Source organism: Galeopterus variegatus, unplaced genomic scaffold, assembly GCF_000696425.1.
Source record: "Galeopterus variegatus unplaced genomic scaffold, G_variegatus-3.0.2 Scaffold5802, whole genome shotgun sequence".
NCBI lineage: Eukaryota > Metazoa > Chordata > Mammalia > Dermoptera > Cynocephalidae > Galeopterus > Galeopterus variegatus.
In genome coordinates, this window is record NW_007731913.1 from 20321 (window position 1) to 41197 (window position 20877).

Sequence of the window (20877 nt, forward strand, 5' to 3'; positions counted from 1 at the left end):
GTCTAAGACTATTAAGCCAAACCAAGACACAAGTATCCCTAAAGGAAAGAGGGTCTTGGGTACTGTTTGAACAAAGCTGCATACCTTTGACTGAAACCAACGCTCCATTTCACGGGTCACAATCAATCCTGTTTTCGCTTTCTGCCATGGGTTAACATGTCTGCGAGCTTTTATCTGAAAGGGAAAATGCAGTTTTCTGCTGTTATTCTTGCAAAATTCAAACTAAACTTTCCTTCCACACAGTGGGAGAAGATTAGAAACTATTAAGGGGATTAAAAGGACTATCCAGATTTCGCAACTAATTTCCTAGTTTTGAATGAAGATGGGGTCTAAAATGAGAGGGTTGGAAAGAAGATTTTTACTTCTCTGTTAGCTCTCAAAGCTTGTCTCTATCACTAAGAGATTATAACAGGGGACCTGATCTAGATTAAAGGGAGGGGGGAAAGGAGACTCAAAGATGTGTCATCTAAGCCAAATCCTGAAGGACGGGGCGGGGGGGGTCCTAAGAGATCAAGAGCTTGGGGCATTTGAGGGACTGTGAGAATGGAAGCCTGGCCAGAACAGCGCGAGTGCAAGAACAGCTGGACAAGGAGAGGGCAGGAGCGGGACTTATCCTAAGTGGAACGAGGAGCCACTGCAGGGCTTTTGGCAGGGGAGGGACAGAGAAAATTTGGCTTGTAACAAGATCACTCTTCTGAATGTGGAATGGATCAGAGCGCAAGGAGAAATAATCGTGATGGGGTTAATTATGCATGTATGAAACAATTGCTCAGAGCAGGGCCCTCCAGAGAGTGGCAGAGTGAAGTCTTTGCGGTCACCTTGCTCCAGGGTCTTAGGTCACATAGCAAGAGTAAGGTTCAGGAAAAAACGACTTGCTTAAACAAGTACAGTTGAGCGCAGAGGTTAAGAGGATGTCCTCAGAAGCATGATGGTTTGGGTTCAAACCTCAACTCTGGTATTTGCTAGCTTTGTAACTGTGGCCAAGCTACTTTACCTCTCTGAGCCCCACCTTCCTCATCTGTAAAATGGAGGTGATATTTCTACCTACCTTATAAAGTCTTAAAATAATAAATTCATTTTAATTTATCTAGGGCACTTAGAATGGTGATGGGCATTTCACAGGGACTGTAAAAATATTTGCTATTACTTCTAAATGCCACTATTATCTTTTGCCCCATAGTAGTCAAGTTAATTTCATGTGAGTTTCTTTGAGTATTCTCTAGCATTTTTTACTTTTTAAAATGAAATGTGGTCATATTATAATTATTTTCTTGAAGCACTTATTTGCAAGCATTTGTTTGCCTCCGTGCCAACACCATTGAAGAAGGCTGTCCAGTGACATCCTGCTAAATGACCTAGATAATTTCTGGCGCTCCATCAGCCTCATTCCCACAGTGAGGACCTCGCTGGGTACAGGCACTGGACCCAGGCTGGACCAGGAGCCCTGTCCCAAGCAAACCTGGAACTGGGACTAAAGAGATTCTAATTCAGACCAGCTGCTCTCTTGAGTGGAGGAGATACAAAGTAGAATTTGCCAGAGGAAGGTGAAATGCAGAAAGAAGTGAGCTCAGAGACGAAGAGAGAAGGTCTCCAGACTCCACACAAGGCTCCAGTCTTTGGTTCCTGCTCCTTCCTAGGCTCAGTATCCAAATCTTCTCTGGACTCCAGGGTTCGTAAAAGAAATCCTCATTATCGCTGAGGCTATGTCACCTATTTTTGTCGCTTATAACTGAGAGAGCTACCTAATACAGCCCCTTCCAGTAGTACAAACAAGAAGATGAATAAATAGGAGCTAGGAAAAATCTGTTGACAAAGAAGGGAAGGGATAAGGTAGCTAGCCAGTACCTCCCAACTTTCCACAACAAGAGTTCTCTCCGGCTTCTCAGAGTCGTCAAATCCTGGTTGCCAGACTTTTTCTCCCAAGTCAAGATCTAAAATAATTTCTTGAACTCTAACATTTCTTTCCTTCACACGTGCAACTTCAAACTCTTTTTGTTTATATGCAGCATCAAACTCATTATTGAAAGCAGTTTTTACCTTGTAAATGATATCCTGAAATATCAATATGTTATTGAAAATGCATCACATATTACATCTTTAGTGGCAATATGATCTTAAGGTTATACCTTCCCTTCAAAATCATTCTGTAAATTATCTTTTAAGATGGTAAAACTAGGGCCGGCCCAGTGGCGCACTGCTACAGTGTGCCGCTTGGGAGCGCAGTGGCGCTCCCGCCGAGGGTTCGGATCCCACATACAGACCGGTTCCCGCTCACTGGCTGAGCGAGGTGCGGGCGCAACACTGAGAGTTGCGATCCCGTTGCCGGTCCCGGTCCGGTACGGGCGCGACACTGAGGGTTGCGATCCGTTGCCGGACACGAAAAAAAAAAAAAAAAAAAGATGGTAAAACTAATCTTTCTGGAATACTATTTATATTATTTCTTGGTTCAGTAACCTACAGTGGCATCCAACCATGGATAGGATTAAGGCAACAATGTAACTGTTATACCATAACCTACTTCCTGAAATGTAAATTGTAATTCAATATGCAGATATGTTGATATATGTTGTAGTGGGTGATGAGTACCTGGAGGCTCATTGGGCGATTCTTTCTACTTTTGTACAAAATCCAACATAAAATATTTAAAAAGAAATAACAGCATTTAAGTTGGCAAGTATCTTTTCTTTGAACCTTGTTTGGGGGAGATGTGGGGAGAAAGAGATGGCCTGTAGACAGTGTTTGGAAAACCTCCCAGAGGAACTCTACCACACGCCAATCCTCTATATGGACAGGTCATTCTCAGGTAGGAAGGGAAGCCGAGCTAGCCAGCTGGACTAGCCAATTCCTAAGGTGGCAGTGGGTCCAACTGGATTGCCCCCACTCTGGCTGATTGGTCAACTTAAACTGGCCTTTATGATACCATCAGAGTTCAGTCCATATATTTATCCTAGTGAACATGGAACCATTAAAGTAGGGTGGAAGAAATGATCTTAACAGCTAGCACCAGAATTTATCTTGGGCTTAAATCACCTCCTTGAAGGAAAACACCTTAATGAAGCAGCAAGAAGGTGAGACCTTGAAGGCATGGGTCAGCAGACACTGAGCATCAAAGAAACAACTAGTATTCTGAGTATAAGTGAAGAGGAATTCCAGGGGTTACAAGAGAAGAAGAGAAAAGAATAGGAAGAAGGAGCTGAGTAACATGGTAGGAGACTAGAAGTCGGACTGCTGACATGGCTGAAGGACTTTCAGGAAAAGGAATAGCCAATATTACATTTCAAGCTATCTTCATTGGTACAATCTTAGTCATTGCATTTTCAAAAAACTTAAGTAGGGTCTTTTCATCTACAAATGTGTTCTGAGACTGATTTGTTTGGTGGAAAGTAAAGAGCAGGAGCTTAGAACCAGAAGGACCCTGAACACCAGAATTTACGTAAGTCTTAGAGAGGAAATTGTATTTCTCCAGGTTAAGCAGATTGATAAATTCTGTAGATTGGATGCCCCCTTGCCCCCAACCCCACTGAAGCTTAAATCTCCACTGTAATTGTTGAGGGTGGGAAATTCTATTATGGTAATTAAAAGATGGGTCCTTGAAGAGGTGATTAGGTTGTAGGACCATACTGTAATGAATGGATTAAAAATGATGGTCGGGAGTGGGATTCTGAGGGCTTTAAAAGGAGAGTGAATGAGGAGCTGAGTCTTTCTCTCTGCTCCACCATTTCACAATGTGATACCCTGCTGTCACTGTCATCACCAACAAGGCCTTCATCAAATGTGCTCCCTGGACTTTGGACTACCCAGCCTCAGAAACTGTCAGCAATAAATCTCATTTTCTTGTAAGTTACTCAGTTCCAGGTATTTTGTTATAAGCAACAGAAATGGACTAATTCAATAAGGAATCACATTTTGATGTTATGAGGAAATCCTAATTGATATCTGGGTTACCAAGAAGATGGAATTCAAGAGTTTCTTTTATCTCTTTGAGCTTACTGAATATCTAAGCAGAAGAATGGTTTGTGGTGTCAGCCAATGCGAGATGTTCTTTAGAAAACTTGGTATCACAGAACCCAGTCCAAATGGTTGAAAGCAACTCTTGTACACAAGCTCTGTCTAAAAGACATGGACACTAGCCATCAATATATTTCTCTATGTATTTTAAAGACATTATTTGATTGGCCTTAGGTTTCAGTGGGAGCCTTTGAAAGACACCTGACTGAGAATTTTAGAAATTTCTGAGTATAAACAGAAAATCCACCCACTTTCAGCAGTATAATTTGGTTGATTTTCTCCTCTCTGGAATGCAGTTCCAATTGGCTTGACAACAAAGAGGTATCTACCCCAAAATCAGTACTCAGACTACCAAGAAGGTAATTGAGCAAGTTGGTGTTTTTTACTGTCTTGTTTTCATCTTCCTCTTCTTCATCATCCTCTTCATGACGCTGTTTAACCAAGACAGCTGGAGACTGAACCTCTACAATTTCCCTTCGCAGCTAAATATAGAAAAGGATGACATGGAAGTTATGCAATAATAAGAATTTTCTAAAGGGCAATTTTGTTACAACTTATTTCAACAATCATTTTAAGATGTTAAATTGTCTTGCCAACAGTTGAATTCAAAGTGATTAATAGATCCTGAAACTGCAGCAGAAGAGATTAAAGCTTCAGAAACTGATAAACTGTGGATAAATCAAAGCACAAAAATTGTCCTTGATAGTATGTAATATTTATATTTCTCTGTCATAATGACACCCGCTTGTAAATACTTTGAGTCTTTCTTGGTTCTTAAGCATTAAAAAATATATCTTCTCTTCATATTTTACAAAGGAACTTGTTCACATAGGACTGGGGGGTGAAAGTTAAGAAGAATTAAGTATGTCTTCATTTTATGCTTCTGAAAAAGAACGGATGCTAAGTTCTAGCCATAACAAAACTACACCAAAAGGGGCAGTGTTTTTTAGTGGTTTGAAGAGATTATGGCTAAAAAAGCTGGGATTGCTTTAGGAAAACCATAATTTTGTCAAAATGGATTCTACTTCATCCTTGGTCAATTATCTTAAAACACAATCCCTAGTGATATGGGAGGGTAAAAAAGGGTATGTGTGGATGAAGACAACCTCTGGACAGGATAAGAACAAAACCCCATTTCTTAAAGTGTATCCTCATATTTGAGAGCAAGCCAATATTGGATGGAATATAGGATCCTTGATTTATTGTGTGGATATAGGCACCTATATTTATAAGAATATATTCTACAAATTAACAAGAAGTAAAATATCTAACAGTCTTAAACAGATTTGAGCTGGGATACAATTTAAGTTCAAATCTGTTTAATATAACTTATCCTAAATTGTACCCTAACTCAAGTCTGCATAAAGGAGACCCTGAAAGAAAGCTCATCACTTATATAAATACATATATATTTAAGATTGTACTTTAAGACACTCTGTTTCAATCTTCTTTTGCTGCAAAACCCTCTTCAATTCTTTCAACTCTTCATCTGTGCGCTCTTTCATTGGGAAGTTCTCAACCACATAGGGGAGGTGAAAGCACTTGGGGGAAAAAAAAGTAAGATGAAATAAATACATTGTTAGTACAATTGTGTGTATCTGGGGATGAAGTGGGGGATGTCTACTCTGATTAAAAATAACTCATAGGTTATCTGTAATACATGAATGAAATCAATGATGAAAACCTTTAAAATGAAACAATGAATTCCATTAGTATTTGTATGAACTTTGTATAAAATACTGTGCTTCTGTGAAGGATTTATGTGTAGAGCAGCGGTTCTCAACTACGAACAATTTTGTCTACCTTCCAGCCCTCCCCACCCCGACCCCAAGATATCTGGCAATATCTGGAGACATTTCTGTTGTCCCTACTGGGGATATGGGATGTCTCTAGCAGATGGAAACCGGGGATGTTGCTAAACATCCGACAAGGCATAGGACAGCCTCCTCAACAAGGAATTAAACTGCCCAAAATGTGCTGCTCTTGAGAAACCCTGTCCTGGAACAATACTCAATCACATAAATGTAGGGTGATTATATACTTCACTATCCAAACTGGGGGCATATTTCAAAATGAAAAAGGGTGCTGTTAATAATTACTCTAGGATCACAGGCACAAACGGAGACTTCTGGTCACCCTACACAGAGAGGAAAACTGTGTTGGGAGGAATCTCAGTGAAAAAGCATGAAGAACAGCTCCTTAGAAAATAAGAAGGCAGGCACAGGTAGAAATGTGGACAATATTTTATCTACCTTTTTATCTGTGTGAAATGTGAGTGAGGTGGCCTTTTGGATGAGATAGATATTAAGACCTGAATGCAGGGCCGGCCCCGTGGCTCACTCGGGAGAGTGCGGTGCTGACAACACCAAGGCCACGGGTTCGGATCCTATATAGGGATGGCTGGTTTGCTCACTGGGTGAGCGTGGTGCTGACAACACCAAGTCAAGGGTTAAGATCCCCTACCGGTCATCTTTAAAAAAAAAAAAAGACCTGAATGCAGGGAGTGTCACAGAGGAAAGAAGGAAAGGGTGCTAAGACAGATCTTAAGAGATGCTGGCTTGGAAGCACATGGGGACTGAGCAGAGGGAAGAATGAATCAGGAGAAAGTGACGTGTCTAGGAGAAATCCAGTATAGGAAGGGGCAAGCATGCTTTCAGCATTTTGTTATATATGGATTTCAAAAAAATTTTTCTAAAGAAAATTTCCTGCCATGAGACTGTCAGTGAAAATTCTCACCAAAGTTTTGTACCTGGGTTATATCTGTTACCTTAAGAGCGCGACCCTTCACAGCCATTGAATTCCAGCATTCTTCTTTGATAAGTTCAGCCAAGTAGCTCTTGGCTAGGTTATGCATCTCCACATTCTTTCTTATCTTGAAGAACATAAAGAGAAAAGATAAAAATGAAAAGGTGGCTTCTTAGAAAAAATAATCTCAATGGTAAATTCACTAGCCATAGCTGCACATTTAGTGGTGGAGTGGGATTGTCTTTCCCCAACACTTTGAGCCGCCTGCACTGAGATGCGCTTTTGGGGAGCATGTTCCTGCCTTTGAGAACACTTTCTGAGGTTTATGTCTGCAGGCTTGGATTCCTTCCTTGAGGACTGGGGTGTTGACACAAACACCTCTAAGGGTGGACAGGTCATATATATATGGTGAAGTGGGTTGTGAGGACAAACGTATTGCTTGGTGAGCTGGATAGCTAATGGGTACAGATCCAGCTGATTGGAACAGTGAGGAAGTGAAACCACTGTGCTAAGTCTTCCTTTTTTATTAGAGAAGTTTGAAATTTATATTTGATGTGAAATTGCCAGATACCTAAATGTTGGCTTAATTCTGGTCAACACATATTTGAAATGCCAGTGAGTGACCTCTGTTTGGAAATCTTTACTGCATTTAATTCTTCTATTATTTATGTACACAATAAAAAGAATGCTTTACTACTCTTTTGGATCATATAATCTACATTTTTCCACTTAGAAACATATGTGTTACTCCAATTAATTTTATTTGCCTAAGCAATTGTATTGCTTAATATTTAAGTAATTAAGTATTCCTATTTTAACAGTGTTTGCTAAAAGATCTGGTATAAAAGTGAGAGCCAGCCATATTTAATCCTTAGGATCCACTTTAGAGCCTTTTTTCACTTCACTTTGCTGGCAGAATTATTAGCAAACTAGCTAAGAATAATGTTTCCTGGACTTTAAAATGTCTTTTTTTATTATTTCTTTTAAATTTTTATTTATTTTATTCATTGACATTATTCAAATGACTGTTTAATTTGCATTTTTAAAAATTCTGATTCATTGAGTTAATGCCTAATGCAGTTTTAAACTATTTTTTTCCTAAATAGACAGCTCTTTTGGCATATCAATTGTCAGAACCTGCCTGGTTCCCAGCCCATTCAACTCTCCTCTCTCCATTCCTGAGGCTACTTGATCAACTGCTCCAGACTTAGTCCCCAATAACTGTTTCAGATTGTTGTTACTGGCCTTTGGTCTTTTTCCTATTGTTGAGATCCTGGCCGGGGCTACCTAAGAGCCTAGTCTCTTTAGGATTGGGATCCCTGACTGGTATGTGTCACTAACTCTTCCCAGGAACTAGCAATCTGCTCCCAAACATGTTGAAAACCAGTTGGGTTATGGTGCCATGTACTAACATTGTTTTCTCCTGGACCACTAGTGCATCCAATCCAGTGCTGACAACCTCTTCAAAAACTCAGATTTCAGGAAAAATAAATAATGTGAGAGAAACTAGCATCTGAAGACCCTGTCTCTGCACCAATACCTGCTTCAGAGAGCCATTAGAGTAGATGCTGCTCAAAGAGTAGAAGGATCAGTGAGTACAGGGAGAAAGATTTCACCTCTAATTAAGCAAAGCTTACTAAACCAGAGCGGTCCAAAGTTGGCATGAGGTGGATGAGGAGACTTCCCAAAATGTTCAAACACGTAATGGAAAATGGTTGGCCTGGGTGTCATGCAGCAGACACAAACACCAGATGTCTGGCTAGCCTGGATACTCTTCTTATCCCTAACCCTAAAATTCAATGATTCTCTGACTCATGATACTCACATCACTAAGTTTGCTTTATTCATATTATTCATGGTGCCCTCTAATGGAACAGTTTTAGTTATATTCACATTAGCTCCCTTTTCTATTTTCTTGTTACTTTTTCATTATAACTTTATGGTGGCTATTTTTTCTTTCTTTTTTTTTTTTTTTTGCATCTGGCCAGTACCAGGAAACAAACTCCTGACCTTGGTATTACAAGGCTGTGCTCTAACCAATTGAGTTAACTTGCCAGCCCTATGGTGGCTAAATTAAAAATTTCCATACCTTTGACACTTCTTTCTCACTTTCATCTTTCAGTCTTTCCAGTTCCTCAAGATCCAGGCCAAATTCCTGTTGTTCTAATTTTGCAATCTTATCTACTTTTTCATTTTCTTCCATCATATTTAAAACCTGAATTTTAAAATAAGAGAGGATGGTGACAAGTGAAGAATTAAATTTTAAAGAAATTTATTTTAAGTCTCTTTAGACAGCAATCAATAAAAAATAGATATTGTGTTTATTTAAATGTACTACTGAGTAAAGAATTAGAATATGGGCTTATTGTGGTTATTACAGTTTCAAGATTTAACCCTTAAACATAAAATGTATAAGTTCACCACTTCAATGAATGATATTAAAGGACTGTGTGTTAGGTGTACTAATGGTATTACGGTTATGTGTTTTAAGAGTTCTTATCATTTAGAGATACAGAATAAAATAATTAAAGATGAAATTATGTGATGTCTGGAATTTACTTCAAAATAATCAGGGGAAGGGATAATAGTCAAGAATATAGATGAAACAATATTGTCCACTGGATTTATTATATTCTCTCCACTTATATATATATATTTGAACTTTTCTACAATAAAAATTACCTTTAAAAGTTTTTTACTTCGGGGCCAGCCCGGTGGCGCACTGGATAAGTGCGCCGCTTGGGAAGTGCGGCGGCGCTCCCGCCCGAGGGTTCGGATCCCACATACAGACCGGTTCCCGCTCACTGGCTGAGCGAGGCGTGGGAGCAACACCTAGGGTTGCGATCCCGTTGCCGGTCCCCGGTCCGGTACGGGCACGACACTGAGGGTTGCGATCCGTTGGCGGACACAGAAAAAGACAAAAAAGACAAAAAAAAAAAAAAAAAGTTTTTTACTTCAAAAAATTCAGGGGCAAAGAATGTACATTGCAACACATATGGCAAAGTATTAATAAGAGAGTACTTCAAAAAGTTCATGGAAAGATTCACATTATCTTTTAACTTTATTTTTGCAGGAACTTCTTAAAGTACCTCATACTTTTAATATATAAAAATCCCTTATGAATCAACAAAAACAAGGTAGACAACATGATAGAAAAAATGGGGACTTTAGTTTCAAAATGGTGGACTGAGAATGGGCTTTACAATCTCTTCTTGCCCCAAAATACAAAATTAAGAGGAAAAAAAGCGTAACAGGTAGATAAACTCGTTACTGCAATTAAGAAGAAGAAGAAAAAGAAACAGGATCTTTGAGGAGAATGGAAATTGTAACACCTGAAAGATGAAAATCAAATGAATCTGAAGGATGCATCATAGCCCCAAATGTGCACACGACAGTACTCAACAAAAGGTAGAAGCTACACCAGATACAGGAGCAAGGGGTTATCTAAAAGTCACCAGCAGAGTGATGAGCTGGGGGTACTGCATTAGAAACAGGTTATGGATAGAACCTGCATGTACTCCAACCTGATAAACTCCTTGGGACTCTGCAGTAGTAATGTGGGTATTTGCCTCTGGGTAGAAGCAGCTGGAATGAATATTTGGGTGGGAGAAACAGGATAATACCCAAGGAATCTGTTGGGTGGCTAGAAGAAATGGAGACCCTCCCCCCAAGATATGCTGCCAAGACACTTCCCAACACCACCCCTACCCCTTTTACTGGAAACAGACTAGAATAGCTGCTAAAGTCGGATTTCCTACCTTCTTTCCACACAAAGGTAGAAGAATCAGACTGATAGAAGAATACAATGGATCCATAGCTTTGCATCAAGAGTTTCTTAAGGGAAAAAAACCTTGAATCTCTAATTCTATATTCATCAAACCATCATTCAAATGTGAGGCCAAATTAGAGTAGAGTCATGTATAGGCATTCGGAGGCTCAGAAAGTTCACTAATACCCACCTCTCTGAAAGGATTATTAAGGATGTACTGAAGCCAGAGAAAGGTAGGTAGAAAGACTTATTAAGTCTAAATAAGATTTACATGTTTTAAAAAGTTTTTAAAAATAGCAATGTAGAACTATAAGTCCAAATGATATCAATGAGAGATGGGAGAGGGGGGCATTGAGGTAGAGGAAAATGAAAAAGTAAAAAGCAACAACAAAAGCACACTAGGGTTCTTGTCTTACCTGGGAGGTAGATATGGTACAATGCACATTAAACCAGAGTTCTACAACTTTAATGCACCTCTGGATCATCTGGGGATCTTGTTAAAAACCAGATTCTGATTCAGAACATCTGGGATGGGGTCAAGAGTGCATTTGTAGCAAGATCCCAGGTGATGTCAATGCTACTCTGGTCTGGACCATTGAGCAGGAAGGCACCAGGGATGTTAGAAAACTAGAAGGTCAAGCATGTGGGTTAGAATTTCAAAAATAGAAATAGAATTATGGCTCCCAAAGTTGTAAAGAAAAACAGAACAATAGTAACAAAAAATGCACAATCAATCCAAGAAGATAGGAAGGAGGGAAAAAGAAATAACAAGAAAATATATTAAATAGAAAACTCAAAATAAAATTATAGTTCAATGATTACAACAAACGTGGCTAAACTCACCTATTAAAAAATCTTAGGATTTACAAAAAACAATCCAGCTGTACACTGTTACTAGGATGGACGAAAGTTGAAATTAACAGAGTGGAAAAAGATATATAGGCAGGGCTAAGAAAAAGAAATACAGCAAAAAAAAAATATATCAGAAAAAAACAAAATGTAGTTAAGAACATTTAAAACAGACAAATATACATGTTTCACAGGATAAAGGATGTTACTCCCTTTAAGTGATATATCAAAGAGATTATGCACATTTTCGCATCTATTTTTCCATAGATATTGTAGAAATATAAGGATAGACTGAACAATCTCTAATAAGATCCTAGAAAACAACTGTTCAAATAGACAAAAACATAAACATGGATATAAAGAACCTAACAGAATTAGATTGATCTAACAGGAATTTAAGGAACTTTGTTATATCCCCCTAAAAAAGTAGAAAATAAAATATTCTTTGCAAGCACACATGAAAAATTTACAAAGAGTGACTGGATACAAGGCCACACATACCATGATGAAATAAAGTTCAAAATTAGCAATAAAAAGATATATAAAACAATCTATAAACAATAGACCAAATAGTCTAGGAATTCAAAACAAATGCATACACTTTTCTAAGTAACCCTTTGGACAATGTGATCAAAATGAAATTAAAAATGTTTAATTTTTAATTAGGCTGCCCAGTTAGCTCTGTTGGTTAGAACGCAGCCTATGACACCAAAGTCATGGGTTCCAATCCCTGTAGCAGCTAGCCACCAAAAAAAAAAAAAAAAAAAAAAAATTTACAAATAAGAAGTAATGAGAAAATTGCATATCAAAATCAATGCAATGTAGTCAAAGTTGTACTCGAGGAATATTTATTACCTTGCATGCATAACAGTAAAAAATAGTAAATAAACCAAGTTTTCAACTCAAAAAAGTAACAAAATGAGGACAAAATAAACCTGAATGAAGTGAGGAGGAATGAATAAAATTCTGAGTTGATCAAATGAACAGGTATTAAATTATGTATAATATTCTCTTATAATATGGAGTCAAATCAGTAAAACCATACCTGATTCTTTGCAAATGTTAATAAAATAGAAAAGCCGTTAGAAAGTCTAACTGAGAAAAAACATAGAAGGCATAAATATACATATTAGGAATAAAAAGAGAGCTGTAACTGAAAAATCAGAAGAGACTTGAAAATTAGAATATTACATAATTTTAAACTACAGATTTAAAAATCTAGATGATATAAACAATTTTCTATGGAAATATGATTTATCAAATCTATACTTGAGAAGAAATAAAAAATGTGATAATTCTAATGAACATAGAAGAACTTGAAACAATAGGAAAAAAATCAACTCCTGCAACAGACATCAGGCCCAGACAGTTTATATGTTTGGGGAGGTTGGACGGAGGACTGAAGAGGTTGCTGGTTTGTTTACCAAATTTGGAAAAAAAAGGAAGAATTCCCATTTTACATAAATTGTTTCAGAGAATGAAAAAAGATAATTACTCAAATTACTTGATAAGGCTAATATAACCCAGATACCATAATTATACAAAGAAAGAACAAGAAAACTAGATGAATATTACTTATGAATAGAGATATAAAAATCCTAAATAAAACATTACCAAATTAAATCTCATGTACTACTTAAAATGACCAATGTGTATCTGAGGAATACAAAGAATACAAGGAATCTGATAAAATTCACAATAAAATTTACAATAAAAATTCTGAGGTAACAAGGGATGAAAAGGAATTTCTTTAACTTGATAGAGGATATCTAACAGAAACTACAGCAAACATCATACTTAAAAGTCAGACTCATTTTCTTTAAGGTTAGGAAGATGACAAGTATTTCACTTTCATGACCACTATTTAGTTCTGAAGTGCTTGTCATAGAAAAGAAAAAGAAATAAATTATAAAGGTTAATAAGGAAGAGAGATATTATTTTCAGAATATTTGATAGTCTACCTAGACAATCCAAGACAATCAATTGACAAAATAGTAGAACTAAAAAGATAATTCAACAAGGTGGTCAATAAAATTAATAACATTCATATATACCAGTAATAACCAATGTAATAAAAAAATTCCATGTACAAAAGCAATACAAACTATAAGATACCTAAAATAAACCTCACAAGAAATTTACACAAAGTCACTTTTGTAGAAACTATAAAACTTCACTGAAGAATATTTATAAAAAATTGAATAAAGCCAGAAGGCAAAAGTGTGCTTAGGGACCTCACTAGGAGCTGTGGACAGTGTCCCACCCGACAGAATGCAGGAGGGCACCTGGGGACCGCAGCCCCTGTCACTGTTGCAAACACCACTTCTGCATGGGTGGTCCATGACAGTCACTGCCATAGCCACTGCCACAACAAGGGCAGTTCACCACCACAGTAGCAGCCATGGCCACCGTGCAGGCAGCCTGCTGGCCATTTGACTATATTGACACAAGGAGACTTACCAGCAGAGTCTGGAAAAAGAGGAGGAAGGCTCTCTCCTCAAATCTCACTCCAGAGTATTAGAAGCAACTGCTCTACCAGATGACCAGACATCAATGTAGATACACTAAATATATTAAAAACCAAGAAAATATGACACCACCAAAAGAATACAGTAATTTTCAAGTACCAGACCCCATAGAGCAAGAAACCCTTAAAATGACTGACAAGGAATTCTGAGTAACAATCTTAAGGAAACTCAATGAGACAAGACTTCAGTTAGACAACACAATGAAATGAGAAAAAAGTATTCAGGATATGAAGGAAGGAATTTACAAAGAGATTAATTCCTTGAAAATGAATGTAGCAGAACTCCTGGAACTTAAAGATTCTTTCAACAAAATTAAAAAATACATAACAAAGAACTTAAGCAGTAGGTTAGAGCAAACAGAAGAAAGAATTCCTAATCTTGAAGACAGTGTCTTTTTAAAATAACCCAGGCAGACCAAAAAAAAAAAAAAAAAAAAAAAAAAAAAAAAAGAAAAGGAAAGAAAAATGAATTTAAAAAATGAAGAAAACCTAAGAGAGCTAGTAGTAGATAACCTTAAGTGCACAAACATCCAAATCATGGGTGTTCCATAAGGCAAGGAGAAAGGAAAAAGCATTGAAAACATATTTGATAAAATAATAATGGAAAACTTCCCAGGTATAGGGAGAGACATGGACTTTCAGACCCAGGAGGCTCAAAGGTTCCCCAAAAGATTCAATCCCAAAAGATCCTCTCCAAGACACATTATAGTCAAACCTGCAAAGCTCAAAGTCAAAGAATCTTAAAAATAGCAAGAGAAAAGTGACAAGTCACCTGTAAGGGATTCCCTATCATACTAACAGCAGACTTCTCAACAGAAACTCTACAGGCCAGAATGAAATTGGATGAGATGATATATTCAAAATACTGAAAGAAAAATACTGCCAGCCAGGAATACTATACCCAGCAAGGCTACCCTTCAGAAATGAGGGAGAAATAGTGTACTTCCCAAACAAAAACGGCAGGAGTTCACCACCACACACCCGGCCCTGCAAGAAATTCTCAAGAGAGTCCTGTATCTGGAATCTGAAAAATGATAAGCACTACCATGAATACACAAGAATAAAACCCACTGGTAGAACAAAAATGTAAATGAGAAGGAGAAACTAAATCTCACCACCTCAAAAAACCAACAAACTTTGAAGACAATCAATAAAAAGAAGAAAAGAATAAAAGATATTTAAAACATCCAGAAGAAAGTTGGCCAAATGCCATGACTAAGACACTACCTTTCAATAACAACCCTAAATATAAATGGATTAAACTCCCCATTAAGAAGACACAGACTGACTGATTGGATTAAAAAGCTAGATCCAACTATAGGCTGTCTCCAACAGATTCACCTCACCTGTAAAGACACACACAGACTAATAGAGAAGGGATGGAAAAAAAGATATACCACACAAATAGAAATAAAAAATCAGCAGGAGTAGCTATTCTTACATCAGATAAAGTAGACTTTAAACCCAAAACCATAAAAACAGACAAAAAAGGCCATTGTGTAATGATAAAGGAATAAAAATCAATCCAGCAAGAAGGCATAACAATTATAAATATATATGTATCCAACACCAGAGCACCCAGATATATAAAGCAAACACTATTAGACCTAAAAAAGAGATAGATCCCAGTACAATAACAGGTGGGGAACTGAACACCCCTCTCTCAGCACTGGACAGATCATCTAGGCAATGATCAACAGAGAAACAAACACAGTATTTATAATACACTTTAGAGCAATTGGACCTGGCAGATAACTACAGAATATACATTCTTTTCAACAGCACCTGGAACATTCCTCAGGATAGACCACATGTTAGGTCATAAATCAAGTCTCAACAAATATAAAAAATTAAAATAATTTTTAAAAAAGTATCTTTTCAGACTACAATGGATTAAAACTAGAAATCAATAACAAGCAAAACTCTAAAAACTAGACAAATACACAGAAATTAAACAACATGCTCCTGAATGACCTATGGGTCCAAGAAGAAATTAAACAGGAAATCAAAAAATTTCTTGAAAATAATGAAAATAAAGATATGTCATACCAAACCCTGTGGGATGCTGCAAAAGCAGTAGTAAGAGGGAAGTCTGTTGTGATAAATGCTTGCATCAAAAGGACAGAAAGATTTCAAACCAACAACCTAATGCTATTCCCTAAAGAACTGGAAAAATGAGAGCAATCCAATCCCCAAATTAGTAGACAGAAAGAAATAATTAAGAGCAGAGCAAAACTAAATGAAATAGAGACCCCAAAAATGATACAAAAGATCAATGAGACAAAAAGTTGCTTTTCTAAGAAGAAAAACAAAACAGAGAAACCATTAGCTTGCTAACAAAAAAGAAGACAGAAGACCCAAATAACAAAAATCAAAACTGAAAAAGGAGGCATTACAACTGATACCACAGAAATACAAAGAATCATTAGAGACTATTATAAACAACTCTGTACCAGCAAATTTGAAAACTTGGAGGATATGGATACATTTCTGGATGCATACAAACTACCAAGACTGAAGAACAGAACAACAACAAGCAACAAGACTGAAGCAGCAATTGGAAGTCTCCCTCCCCTAAAAAGCCCAGGACAAGGTGGCTTCACTGCTGAATTCTACCAAATATCCAAAGAAGAACTAATAACAATTCTCAAACTCTTCCAAAAAATTGAAGAGCCGGGAATACTTCCAAACTCATTCTAGGAGGCCAGCATTACCCTGATACCAAAACTAGAAAAAGACACAATAAAAAAAGAAAACTACAGACCAATATCCCTAATAAACATAGATGTGAAGATACTTAACAAAATGCTAGCAAACAGAATCTGGCAACAGATTTGAAAAAACAATACACCATGAATCAAGTGGGATTCATCCCAGGGATGCAAGGATGGTTCAACATATGAAAATCTGTAACTGCGATATATCACAGCAACAGAATGAAGGAAAAAGAAAAAAACATATGATCGTTTCAATAGATGTAGAAAAAGGAGTTGATAAAATCCAATAACTCTTCATGATAAAAACACTTAACAAATTAGTTATAGAAGGAATGTACCTCAAAACAATAAAGGCTATACACAACAAACCCACAGTTAATATAATACTGAATGGATAAATATCGGAGGCTTTTCCTCTAAGATCTGGAAAAAGACATGGATGCACACTTTCCACACTCTTATTAAACACAGTACTAGAAGTTCTAGCTGTCACAATAAGGCAAAAGAAAGCAAGCAATAAAGGGCATTCAAATCAGAAAGGAGGAAGTCAAACTGTCCCTATTTGCAGATGACATGATCTCATACATAGAAAAGCCTGAAGTCTCCACCAAAAATTACTAGAACTAATAAATGAATTCAGCATAATGGCAGGATACAAAATCAACACACAAAAATCAATAGCCTTCCTATATGCCAACAACAAAATAGGTGAAGAAGAAATCAATAAAGTAATCCCATTCACAATAGCTACCAAAAAATGAACTACCTGGGAGTAAATTTAACCAACGAGGAGCTGAAAGACCTCTAGAATGAAAACTATAAGACATTGGTGAAGAAAATTAAAGTGGACATGAATAAATGGAAGGATATCCCATGTTCATGGGTTGGAAGAATTAACATCATCAAAATGTCCATGTTACCCAAAGCAATCTACACATTCAATGCAATTCCTATCAAAATACCAATGACTTTCTTCACAGAAATAGAAAAAAAGATCTTAAAACTTGTATGGAACCACAAAAGACTCTGTATAGCTAAAGCAATCTTGAACAAAATTGGAGGCATCATACTTCATGATTTCAAAATATACTATCAGGCTGTAGTAACCACAATAATGTGGTACTGGCATAAAAACAAACAAGTTGACCAAAGGAATGGAATAGAGTGCCCTGAAATAAATCCATACACTTATAGCAAATTGACTTTTTTTTTCTTTTTGGCTCCCCGCTGGTAAGGGGATCTGCCCACAACCTTGGTGTTCCCAGCATCACGCTCTCCCATGTGAGCTAACCAGCCAGACCCAGCTCATTGATTTTTGACAAAGGTGCCAAAAATATACAATGGGGAAAGGACAGCCTCTTCAACAAATGGTGCTAGGAAAATTGGATATCCACACACAGAAGATTGAAACTAGACACCTCTCACCATAGACAAAAATCAAATCAAAATGGATTAAAGACCTAAGTTTAAGACTCAAAACTATGAAACTACTAGAAGAAAACACAGGAGATATTACACAAAATGGGAGTGGGCAGAGGTTTTTTGAATAAGACCACAAATATGCAGGCAACTAAAGCAAAAATACACAAATGGGACTACATCAAACGAAAAAGCTTCTGCACAGCAAGCACACTATCAACAAAGTGAAGCAACAACCTACAGAATGGAAGAAAGTGTTCACAACCTACACATCAGGCAAGGGGCTAATACCCGGAAAATACAAGGAACTTAAATGACTCAACAGAAAGAAAAAAAAAAGACAAAAAACGCCCCCAAATAGCTCAGTTAAAAAATGGGCAAAGGCCCTGAACAGACATTTCCCAAAAGAAGACATATGAATGGCCAACAGGCATGCGAAAAATGCTTAAAATCACTAAACGTCAGAGAAAAGCAAATTAAAACCACAATGAGATATCTTCTTACTCCAGTTAGAATGGCTATTATCAAGACAAAAAATAACAAATACTGGTGAGGATGTGGAGAAAAAGGAACTCTTCCACATTGCTGGTGGGTGTGTAGATTGGTACAGCCACTGTGGAAGACAGTATGAAGGTTCCTCAGAGAACTAAAAATAGATCTATCTTTTTTTTTTTTTTTTTTTTTCTCTTGTCTTTTTCCGTGTCCGGCAACGGATTGCAACCCTCAGTGTTGCCCCTGTACCGGACCGGGGACTGGCAACGGGATTGCAACCCTCGGTGTTGCTCCCACGCCTCGCTCAGCCAGTGAGCGGGAACCGGTCTGTATGTGGGATCCGAACCCTCGGGCGGGAGCGCCGCCGCGCTTCCCAAGTGGCGCAACCGGGCCGGCCCTAAAAATAGATCTATCTTACAACCCAGCTATCTCACTGTGGAGTATATACCCAAAGGAAATGAAATCAATATATCAAAGACGTGTGCACTCCCACGTTCACTGCAGCACTATTCATAGTAGCCAAGAGATGGAATCAATGTAAATGTCCATCAACAGATGAATGGATAAAAAATTGTGGTATATATGCACAATGGAATACTATTTTTTAAAAATGATATCCTATCATTTTCAGCACCATGGATGGAACTGGAAACCATCATGTTAAGTGAAGTAAGTCAGGCCACAGAAAGACAAATACCACATGATATCAATTATATGTGGAAGCTTGAAAAAAAAAAAGTGGTGCTCATAGAAGTAGAGTAGAATAATGGTTACCAGAGGTGGGTGGTGGGGGAGGCAGGAGGAGGAAAAGTGGTGGACTGATGGATATAAAACTCTGCTATCCACCTTAAGTGAATCATTGTGCAGTACATGCATGTATTGAAACAACATGCTATACCCCACAAATATGTACAAATAAATGTTAAAATAAAAAATATCTGATAACTAAAAAAAAAAAAGTTAAGCTTCAAGACAGAAGATATTTGTAGTAGGTTGAACCATATACCTGCAGAAAATATTTGTAGGTTGAACTATATAAAACAGCAATTTCATGCGTTCGAACTAATAATAATGGCTACCTCTAGATCTGCCTCATGCTGACCTTCGTGCTCTATTTCCCTTCCAGCTGACTGGGCTAAATTCAAGCAATGCAACCTTAGAAGCCATGTGCTAAGGATAGCAGGGTCTCCAGTAGCCCTGGGTCTCTGAATGACTGCATGGAACAGAATGGCTGCTGACCTGAACATGTGCTCAGGACTGTTATATGAGAATGAAATAAGCTCATCCCTATGCCATTATGTTTGTCAAGTTTATTTGTTACCATAGCCTAGCTAACCCTAATTAACATAAATACATACACATTTTTAAAAAACTTCTGAAATCAACAAGAAAAAGACCAACAACCTACTAGAAAAATGGACAAAGGATGTGAACAGGGAATTCACAGGAGAGGAAATACAAATAGTATTCAGAGATATGAAAAGGTGCTCAAACTCATTAATAATCAGGAAAATAAAAACAAAGGAGAGGGATTTGCCAAAGGAAATAATTCAAGAACATTTTCTAGGACTGAAAGACAATAGTTTCCTGTTAAAATGCTCACCAAAGTCTAGCACATGAAAGAGGAAAAAACCTGGGGTCCTGGTAGGAAACAGGACACATTCAAATGGGGTAACTGAAGAGAGAGGCTTTTAAAAAACATTTGGCAGGGTAAGAAGAACCGGCAAGGTGTGATAAGGCATCTTGGGCTGCCAACCATGGGCAGCTATCACCACTCCTACGTCTGAAGGGCAAGGGTTGGGCATGGTCACTGGAACCTGGAGAGACCAGTAGCTGTAGGACAGGGATGGCAATCACTAGCAACTCAACCCCACAGAGAGGAAACTGAGAGAATAAGAACCCTGACCTTGGTCTCCTGCCCTCTAATCCATGTTCTGAGCCCCAAGAGGCTGGCCTTTATGGACAGCAGTGATGGGCTCTCCTGCTGATGCCACTCATCGGCTAAACCCAACTGCAAGCCAGAAGGCGAGAGATCCCATTGTTGCTGCCCATAAAGGCCAGCCTCTTGGCTGAGAGCATGGTGGGAAAAGTGTGGAGAGTATATCTACACCAGCAATATCCTTCAAACATATCAAGGTGCATAACTGTGAAATTTCTAAACACCAGTGATAAAGAGAGGATCTTATAAGTTTCGAGAGATAAAAATCTGGTTACCGGGCCGGCCCGGTGGCGCACTGGATAGTGCGCCGCTTGGGAAGCGCGGCGGCGCTCCCGTCCGAGGGTTCGGATCCCACATACAGACCGGTCCCCGCTCACGGGCTGAGCGAGGCGCGGGAGCCGCGCCGAGGGTT

The 20877-nt window shown here is 38.0% G+C and overlaps 1 protein-coding gene across 4 annotated transcripts in view; it reads right to left on the reverse strand.

Moving 5' to 3' along the window:
* Positions 1 to 20877, reverse strand: part of LOC103605421 (WD repeat-containing protein 96-like) — a 121436-nt gene that overhangs the window by 20205 nt on the left and 80354 nt on the right. For 3 of the 4 annotated variants that reach the window (XM_008590003.1, XM_008590004.1, XM_008590002.1), the window contains exons 19-24: positions 8843 to 8968; positions 6776 to 6880; positions 5433 to 5549; positions 4260 to 4490; positions 1846 to 2052; positions 85 to 174 (exon numbers count right to left, since the gene is read on the reverse strand). In XM_008590003.1, the coding sequence (XP_008588225.1) occupies positions 85 to 174; positions 1846 to 2052; positions 4260 to 4490; positions 5433 to 5549; positions 6776 to 6880; positions 8843 to 8968 (876 nt within the window). The remainder of the gene's footprint in view (positions 1 to 84; positions 175 to 1845; positions 2053 to 4259; positions 4491 to 5432; positions 5550 to 6775; positions 6881 to 8842; positions 8969 to 20877) is intronic. The other variant, XM_008590006.1, reaches the window with a different exon arrangement.